Source organism: Notamacropus eugenii, chromosome 5 (genome assembly GCF_028372415.1).
Source record: "Notamacropus eugenii isolate mMacEug1 chromosome 5, mMacEug1.pri_v2, whole genome shotgun sequence".
In the NCBI taxonomy this organism is placed as follows: Eukaryota; Metazoa; Chordata; class Mammalia; order Diprotodontia; family Macropodidae; genus Notamacropus; species Notamacropus eugenii.
The window spans coordinates 12,836,845-12,845,947 of NC_092876.1; the positions used below are offsets into that span (position 1 = coordinate 12,836,845).

At 56.6% G+C, this 9,103-nt stretch overlaps 1 protein-coding gene across 1 annotated transcript; it reads right to left on the reverse strand.

Annotated features, from left to right (window-relative positions):
- Nucleotides 1–2,470: 2,470 nt before the first annotated feature.
- Nucleotides 2,471–6,855, reverse strand: GRWD1 (glutamate rich WD repeat containing 1). The gene is made up of 7 exons (XM_072607426.1): nucleotides 6,331–6,855; nucleotides 6,077–6,194; nucleotides 5,811–5,973; nucleotides 4,878–5,091; nucleotides 4,578–4,720; nucleotides 3,930–4,130; nucleotides 2,471–3,185 (listed from the first exon to the last, which is right to left on the reverse strand). Exons 1-7 carry the CDS (start codon nucleotides 6,491–6,493, stop codon nucleotides 2,865–2,867), a joined length of 1,323 nt encoding a protein of 440 aa, XP_072463527.1. The 5' UTR covers nucleotides 6,494–6,855; the 3' UTR covers nucleotides 2,471–2,864.
- Nucleotides 6,856–9,103: the final 2,248 nt, after the last annotated feature.

Genomic DNA, 9,103 nt, shown 5'->3' on the forward strand with positions numbered 1-9,103 from the left:
CCTGACGCTCCCTTGCCCCTTGACCCGCACCCTCCAAACCCTCCCCACCCCCAGCAACAGGAGCAGCTTATGTTTCCATATTCAGCCGAGACTCGGCTTAGGGGATGACAATTTCATGTCAAAGTCAATATCTAATCTGGGGACAGGTAGCCCTGCCTGCCCCCGCCCAGCAAGGCAGAGACTGGCTCTCAGTGACAGAGATACAAAAAGAGAGGCCCAGAGACGATAGGGAGAGATGGGTCAAAGACTGCTTCTCAGAAACAGATGCAAAGAGACAGCAGGGAGCCCAGAGATGATGGAGAGATGCAGAGACAGCACAGAGCCCAGAGATGATGGAGAGATGCAGAGACAGCAAGGAGCCCAGAGATGATGGAGAGATGCAGAGACAGCAAGGAGCCCAGAGATGACAGGGAGAGACAAGGTGCCCAGATAGGACAGGGAGAGATGGTCAAAGGCTGCTTCTCAGAGACAGAGATGCAAAGAAAGGTAGCAAGGAGCCCAGAGATGATGGAGAGATGCAGAGACAGCACAGATCCCAGAGATGATGGAGAGATGCAGAGACAGCAAGGAGCCCAGAGATGACAGGGAGAGACAAGGTGCCCAGATAGGACAGGGAGAGATGGTCAAAGGCTTCTCAGACAGAGATGCAAAGAGAGACAGCAGGGAGCCCAGAGATAATGGAGAGATGCAAAGAGAGACAGCAGGGAGCCCAGAGATGATGGAGAGATGCAGACAGCACAGGGACCAGAGATGATGGAGAGATGCAAAGAGACAGCAGGAAGCCCAGAGATGATGGAGAGATGCAGAGATAGCTCACAGCTCAGAGATGATGGAGAGATGCAGAGACAGCACAGAGCCCAGAGATGATGGAGAGATGCACAGACAGCAGGGAGCCCAGAGATGATGGAGAGATGCAGAGATAGCACAGAACCCAGAGATGATGGAGAGATGCAAAGAGAGACAGCAAGGAGCCCAGATATGATGGAGAGATGCAGAGATAGCTCACAGCTCAGAGATGATGGAGAGATGCAGAGACAGCACAGAGCCCAGAGATGATGGAGAGATGCAGAGACAGCAAGGAGCCCAGAGATGATGGAGAGATGCAGAGATAGCACAGAGACCAGAGATGATGGAGAGATGCAGAGACAGCAAGGAGCCCAGAGATGACAGGGAGAGACAAGGTGCCCAGATAGGACAGGGAGAGGTCAAAGACTGCTTCTCAGAGACAGAGATGCAAAGAAAGGTAGCAAGGAGCCCAGAGATGATGGAGAGATGGAAAGAGAGACAGCAAGGAGCCCAGAGATGATGGAGAGATGGAAAGAGAGACAGAAAGGGGCCCAGAAATGACGGGGAGAAATGATCAGAGAGACAGCAAGGAGGCCAAGAATGAAGGAAAAGATGGCTGGAGACTGGCTCTTACAGTGATAGAGACAGCAAGCGGGCCTGAGATGTGAGGAAAAGAGGCAGAGAGGAAACAGGAGTGCCACTGCCCACAGGGAGATGGCCAGAAACTGGCTCCTACAGCTTGAAACACAGTGAACAGGGCAGAGACAAGAACAGTGTCTTGAGACAAGCAAACACCAAGAGCCAGTGTGGCTCCCCACCTCTCAGATGAGCACAGCTGTCAAACTAGACCATCTATCTCCCCAGGGTCAGGAGACAGTAGCATAAGGGGGCTGGGCAGAGGTGAACAGGTGGGCAGACAGGGAGAGAAGATGGGCAGACAGAGCCCCAGACGGATGGACTGACCGATGGGCTGTGGGGCCTAAGAGCCTCCTTTCTGCCCCCTCCCCAGGGCTTTGAATCCCTCTTACCTGCTGGGGCCAGCGGCCCCCATCCCGCTCAGCAGGATCTCCTCTGCGTCCCGTGTCAAGGGCCCAGCTCCCGTGAGGGAGAATGTCTGTGTGTCAGGGAGGGGGCAGGAGGGGGGAGTGTCCAGTCCCCAGCCCTTGGAGGTTGTCAGGCAGGGATCAGAGCAGCCTTAGGAGGATGGGGGGAGGGGGGAAGGCGGGGCCAGCTCAGGGAGCTGCAGAGGGGGAGCCAGGCCAGGGGGAGGGGAGTACAGAGCTGGCCCTCAGCCCGGTCTCCTGAGAAAGTTGGAAGGGACAGAAATGAGATCAAGAAGGCAAGAAAAAGATGGGGTCAAAGAGATAGAGGTAAGGGAGAGTATCACCCCCCCAAGATGGGGAAAAGGAGAGATGACAAAGACACCCAGATGAATTAGTCAGCAAAGGGAGACTTGGAAACAGGAAGAGTGACCTCTGAAGAGGAAGGTGGGAAAGAGGAAGGGGGAGGAAGAGAGATGGAAAGAACTGGGAGAGAGGAAAAGGAACAAAAGGAGGTTAGATCAGAAAGAGGGATGAAAAGGTAGAAAGAAAGGATAGAGGTTCAGGGAACAGAAATGACCAAAGGAGAAAGGGAGGCTGGGGGAGAGGCCATGTGGCTGGCCAGAATCACCTCAGACCAAACCTTCATTTTCTGCTTTTATTGATCACACACATGCCCATCTCCAGTGAACCCTGCCCTCCTCTCCCACTTCTCAAGTCTTTGGGAAGGTAAGATCCACCTAAGTGCACTGGAGTTGGGGGAGGGGGGGAACCAGTCCATTCCTGAAAGCAACTGAGCCGAGCCAATCCAAACCCTTGTGGAGGAGCCAGGCCAAGCCACCCCCCATCTCTGAAGACAAATGAATCCAACCAAGGTCCCATCCCCCCAAAAGAAGCTGAAGCAAATCCTGCTGGGAAGAGCACGAGCACAGGCCCCTCAGCACAATGGAGGCCCCTTTGTGGGCCAAGCAGGGTGGATCCAGGCTCCCTTCAGGGGCTGGAGCCAAGGCAGCCCAGCCATCTCCCCAGGCACAGGGCTCAGACACTGATGGTACGGAAGACTGTGAAGCCAGACAGGGCTGTGCTGATGAGGACGCCCGGGCACTGGGGGTGCCAGTGCAGCTCCTTGATGTCTGTCTCTCCTTGGTGCACAAACAGCAGCTGCTGGGGGAGCTCAGCCACCAGGGGATCCCCCTCCTCTGGGTCGCCCATCTCTGCATCCCGCTCTACTGCCAGATCCCACTGGGTCAGCTGATCATCTGCCCCTGCTGCTGCGAAGACTCCCCCATCCTGGGGGTGCCACTCCACGGAGGTCACGGGGGCCACATGCTGTTTGAAGGTGGCCACTGGGGAGCCATTCTACAGGACGGGGCGGGGGGGGTGTCATGAGCCACACACAGTCTGGAGACAGCTCAGCCCTAATAGCGTGCAACCCCTCAGGAAAGCCACCACACCACTTGACTCACTTTACCACTCTGTACAAAGAAGTGACTGGACTGCAGGATCTCTGAGAACACTCCAAGATACTGAGGTGTCAAAGGCTCCTTTCTCTCTGGGCTAAAGTTTCCCATCCCATCAATAAAATGAAGAAGCCGAATGTGACCCCTGAACCCCCAGGTTATGGAGCCCACAAAGGCAACTCCCTGCAACCCCCAAGTCTTGGTCCTGACAGCCAATCAAGCACCTGGAGGCTGCTCAGGATTGTGGGTTTACAAATAGACCATTGAGCCACAACCAGTAAACTGAGCCCCAGAGTGGTGGAAGTGACTTATTCAAGGTCACAATCTGAAATGGTTTGTGCAACCATGAAATCTGCTTATAGTAGGGAGATAGAGCACACACACACACTGCATACACATTCCTATGCATGCACACGTCTATACACAGTATAACTGTGCATATAAATGTACACACATATCTCAAAATCACAGCAAATGAGAGCACGAAGGGCCTTGGGATAACATCTAGTCTGGGTACTCCCCACCATGATCTTGACAAGCCCCCCACTCCCAGGACCTCCATGTGACCCCTCCTGTGCTGGAGGAGTTCCAGCCACCCCCTTGCTGCTCCAGGTTTGTCCCAGGGTGGGAGTGGGGGGCTCACCGAGAACTGCCTGAGATCCCAGACTTTGAGGGCACCATCGTCACCTCCGCTGAGCAGGAAGGACGTCTCCCGGCGGCTCCAGCTGATGACATTGACATCTGCATCATGGGCAGAGGAGGCCGTGAGCATGCAGGCCCGGTTTGGCGCTGCCCGGATGTCCCATATTCGGATGGAGGCATCGGCCGAGCATGATGCAAACACCTGAGAGAATTGGGGAGACTTTCATGGGTGCAGGTATCCACCTCTATAGCCATCTTCTCCACAAGGGAAAGGCTACATGCCAAACACTCTATACACAAGGTGGTGAGGAGGTACCACAGGGTATAGAACCTAAGCCCAGGGTCAGAAAGATCTAAGTTCAAAACCAGCCTCAAAACTCTTACTAGCTGTGGAATTCTGGGCAAGTCAATTCACCTCTACCCGCCTCAATTTCCTCAACTGTAAAATGAATATCATAGTATCATCCGCCTCCCAGTGTTGCTGTGATGATCACAGGAGATACAATTTGTATAGCACTGGCACACAGCACCTGGTATATGGTAGTTCATAGTAAGTGCTGGTACCCTTCCTCCCTCCCCCAAAAGGACCCCGTCTGGGGTCAGCCTCCCAGTCCCCTGCATTTTAAAGAGCCCTGACCGTCAATCTCACCGTGTCCTCTGTTGGTGACCACTGCAGATCCTCCACAGAGCGGGAATGAGCTGCGAATGGCCGCTGGTCCACATGCCAGGAGCCCTCATCGGTAGGTGTCCAAAGGTGAATATTTTTTTGACAGTCACCAGTCAGCAGGCGACCTGTGTTCCAGACAGACCCACCACATACCAATGACCCACTGCTTGGAAAAAAGACTCTTCTTGGCAGTCTCACCTCTATGAACCCCCTCTCCCCTCCCCATCATGGGTTCACTCTCTCCAAGCCAAGCCAAACCCTCCTTCCTGTTCAGGGCCTCACCAGGCACCCGGGGGGACCAGTCCAGGGCAAAGCCCTCAGCCATGTGGCCAGCAAAGGCAAACAAGGGCCGGGTCTGGGCCTGCTCGTCCCTCAAGAATGCAGCCAGGACCTGGGGGTCATCCACTGCTTCCAGGGGCCTACGAAGGGAGAACACCTCCACCTGGCCTTTCTCAGACCACACCCCTGCCACAGGGGTCTCCCCGAGCCATGCAACCTGATGGAGAGGGAAGGGGAAGAGAATGATTATGCGGCCTGGGCATTCTCAGGAGCCCCCTAAACTGGGAGAACCAGACTCCCCAACAAAGCTCCCTGGAACAGCCAAGAGAATTCCAGAAACCTCATTTCCCAGTCCAAAATGTCAGTTACCCAATTATCTCAAGTAAAAGAGGATTTGACAATGGAGGGGAAGAGGGGATAGGTGAGTGGGAAAGAGTAAACCTACTCTCCTTGGATCTGGCTTAAGGAGGGAATTACATGCACACTCAATCTGTCTTTCCCTATAGGAAAGTAGGGGAGGGAGATAAGGGGGAGGGGGATGATAGAAGGGAGGGCAAATGGGAGAAGGAGGTAATGAGAAGTAAAGAGGGTCAAAAGAGAGAAGAGGACAAACTGCAGGCAGGATAGGAGGGAGGAAAACATAGTCTTTCACAACATGACTGACTGTACGTGTACAACCCACACTACACTGCGTGCCTTCTCAATAAGGGGGGTGGGGAGAGAATCTGAAACTCCAGGTGTTAAAAACTGCTTTGACGCGCAGCTGGGAACTGAGACTCGCACTCAGGGAGGTACAGAAAGGCTCTCGCCCCGCCTTCCCTAAGGGGTAAGCGGGGAAGAGAAGGGGGTCGGGAAGGGCTAAGCAGAACGCATCTGTGCACCCCGGCTCTGTGCCACTGCTGAAAACAACACACGTCCGTTCAAAGTGCCAGTTACCCGGACCCGGTTGATGGCTCCGTAGTGGGGCACCATGGCCAGCTCCAGCTGCGGCGTCTCGCCCTCCTCTCCCTCCTCTTCCTCCTCGCTCTCGCTCTCGCTGTCCTCGGACGCCGGGCTCTTCTGCGTCCCGTGGAGGTTGTGCATGCGCATCACCATCAGCCTGGGGAGCGGGGAGTGGGGGCTGGGGGTCAGTCCGGGCGCTGGGGGCCCCGGCCCGGCCCCATCAGAGCCCGCCCCGCCCCCTGGCGGGGCTCCCCACGCACCGGTTGCTCTGAGCGCTGGGGGCCTGGGTCCCCGCACACAGGTACAGGCACAGGGGGAAGTCGCTGCGGGAGTCCCCCAGCTGGTCCCGCACAACGTCGAAGCTGAGGCATGGCGAGCCTGCAGGGAGGAGGGGAGCGTGTCTGGAGGAGCGCCCCCCGAGGAGCGCGCCCCCCGCGGAGCGCCCCCCCCTCCACCACCCTCTCCCTCCTCCGCGCCGCTCCCTTCTGCCCGAGGCCCGCCCCCCTCCCCGCACCGGTCTGTGCGCGGTGGTACAGCACGTAGGCCTCCTGATCCCGCACCAGCTCCTCGTCCTCCCGGAGCGGCGGGCCCCGGCCCGGGAGGTAGACGCGCGGCGGGGGGCCCCGGGTCTCGGCCTTGGCTTTACACGTGCGACCGGATCCCTTGCGCGCCGCCATCTTGGAGCCTGCGCAGCAGAGGCTCGCGCCCCGCTTCCTCCGCCCGTCACCATGGCGAAGCCCGTTCCGGGGAGGGCCCCTTCCGGGGAGGCCCCGGGAGCAGCTGGGCCGCGCTCAGCATGCCGGGAATGGTAGTTCGGCCTGAGAAGGAGCTGGCCCCGCCCCTTTTCGAGTATGGGAGGGCGGGGCTGGCGCACGCCTTCGGGCTCTCTTCTGGGCCGGGGATGCCCACCAACGCACTCCGCCCAAAGTGCCCGCTCCAAAATGACCCCTGACCTGGTGGTGGCCTGTCCTGTCTCCTTGTCCTCCCGGGGCTACGCCCCCTCCCCTGGATGCCCTCCTCTCGGGGCTTTCAGGACTCCTCCTGGTCCTCCTCCTCCCCTCGCTGACCACTCCTCCTTCCCTAGCTGACCGCTCCTCCTCCGTCCTTCTTCCCTCGCTGACCACTCCTCCTCCCTCCTTCTTCCCTCGCTGACCACTTCTCCTTCCTCCTCCTTCCTCCTCCTTCCCTCCCTGACCACTCCTCCTCCCCCTCCTTTGCTGGAGCCTCTCCCCCTAGGGTGGACGTGGCCTTCAGGGCTCTGTCCAGCCCTTGGTGCTGTCTCCCTTAGGGATCTCCTCAGCTCCCCTGGATTGGTGGTGGTGGTGGACCCTTGGTTCTCCACCAGGCCCTGGACATCAAGGGGGTGATGCCAGGACATGCCAGTGAATTGAATTTGAGTGAGGCGGGACCGTGCTTTCTCCTTGGGACCCATCTGGGTCCAGTGGCCAGATACACATCAGGATGGCCTTTTCTATGCTGAGGATTTGCAAATCCGCCTCTCCTGCCCCAATTCCTCTGCTGACCTCCAACCTCACATCCCCAAATGCCTTTCCCACATTTCCAACTGGATGTCCTGTGGACATCTTAAACTCAGTAAGTCCAAAACAGAACTCCTTATCTTTCCTCTTCCCCAAACCTCTCTCTTCAGATGTTGCCTATTACTGTAGAGGGCAACACCTTCCTCCCTGGACTGCTCCCATCCCTCACATCCAATGTGATGCCAAGGCCTGTGGATGTCACCTGGGCAGCATCTCTGGAACACCCCCCACCTTGTGCCTGCACTATTGCAATAGATTTTGGGGGGGTGTCTCTCCCCACTCCAGTCCATTGTCATGCATGCAGAGGCCAAAGTGATCTGCCTCTGTCTGACCATGTCACTCTCCTCCCTCAGGGGTTCCTTATGATCTTCAGGATGTCACAGTCTTCTGCTCTGCACCGGGAGCTCTTTCTCCACCTCAGGCTTACCTTTACACTTTGCCTTTGCCTTAGCCGGCCAAACTGCCCTAGCTGCTCCTCTCCCGTCTCCTTTCTCCTAGAGCCCCTGGTTTCCCTCAAAGGTTCACTCAGATGTCCCCTTCCACAGGAATCCTGTCCCCATCCCACGCACCAAGATCACAGGAGACTTCCCGGGAAATTGCTTTTTGAACCTGTTGTCTTTCTGGACAAAGAGCTTTGGGCTCAGGCATGTGGAGTCTCATCCTTGTGCCCACCCCAAAGCCCCACCAGGTGTCCAGCCTCAGACAGCCACACCATCCGTGTCTGCTGATTGACTGAGTCTCCACTCTGGGCTCTCTCTCCTTTATCTCCAAGTCTTGCTGGCTCAAAGTTTCTGGGTCATTCTGGGGATTGATTCTTGTGCTGGTGTCATCGTGTGTGTGTGTGTGTGTGTGTGTGTGTGTGTGTGTGTCTGTGTGTGTCTGTGTGTGTCTGTGTGTGTGTGTGTCTGTGTGTGTGTATATGTGTGTGTGTGTCTAGCTCCTTGTCTCTCTCTCTCTCTCTCCCTCCCCTTCCCCTGTCTCTTTGTCTGTCTCTCCCTATTCGTCTCTTCTCTTTGCCTCTTTTCCTTTCTCTTCCCTCCCTCTTCCTCTCTCTCTCCATCTTTCTTTCCCTGGGTCTCTCTTTTCCTCTCTCTCTCTCTCTCTCTCTCTCTCTCTCTCTCTCTCTCTCTCTCTCATTCTCAGTCTCCGGTTTCTCTCTCTCTCTTCCTTTTTCTGTCTGTCTGTCCATCTCATCTGTCTGCTTCCTTTGGGTTTTGATGCTCAGTGCACAAGAGGAGTCCAGGGCTCTGGGCAGAGGAGGCATTAAAAACTTGGTTTATTCCATTGGGGTTGGACACCTGAGTCCCCCCCAACCAGGTCCTTCCCCTGCTGCAGGGTAGGTCTGGGTGGGCTCCTAGGGCCCAGGCCTGGGAGTTCTGAGGTTGGACACTGGAGGGCAGTTAGGGAGTGGGAGGGATGGGGAACATATGGTCTAGGAGGATGTCCAGGAGTACAGTGAAAGGAAGTCGGGGTAGTGTAGGATTAGGGGCCAAAGAGTGGGGAGGATCAGAGTTCAGTTCGGGGAGACCCCAAGGTATCTGGCAGAGATTGGGGTAGGGGATGGTCTTGGGCTAAGGGGTAACAGTCTCAGGAGTCAGAGGCTAGGGAGAACGGGGTCAGGCTCACAGTCTGGGGTCAGGGGTCACAGTCTCAGGGTCAGGGGTCACAGTCTTGGGGTCAGAGTCTCAGGGTTGGGGGTCACAGTTTAGCGAGCGGCTCTCACAGTTTTGTGTCCCGATGATGAAGGTT

Bases quoted from the DNA above. Each gene is read 5' to 3' on its own strand.
- GRWD1 (XM_072607426.1), bottom strand. From the start codon at position 6,493: ATGGCGGCGCGCAAGGGATCCGGTCGCACGTGTAAAGCCAAGGCCGAG. The intron at 5,092-5,810 runs GTAACTGGCACT...CCTCTCCATCAG, and splicing joins GAGCCATCAACCGGGTCCGG to GTTGCATGGCTCGGGGAGAC. The intron at 3,186-3,929 runs GTGAGCCCCCCA...CCCGTCCTGTAG, and splicing joins GGGATCTCAGGCAGTTCTCG to AATGGCTCCCCAGTGGCCAC.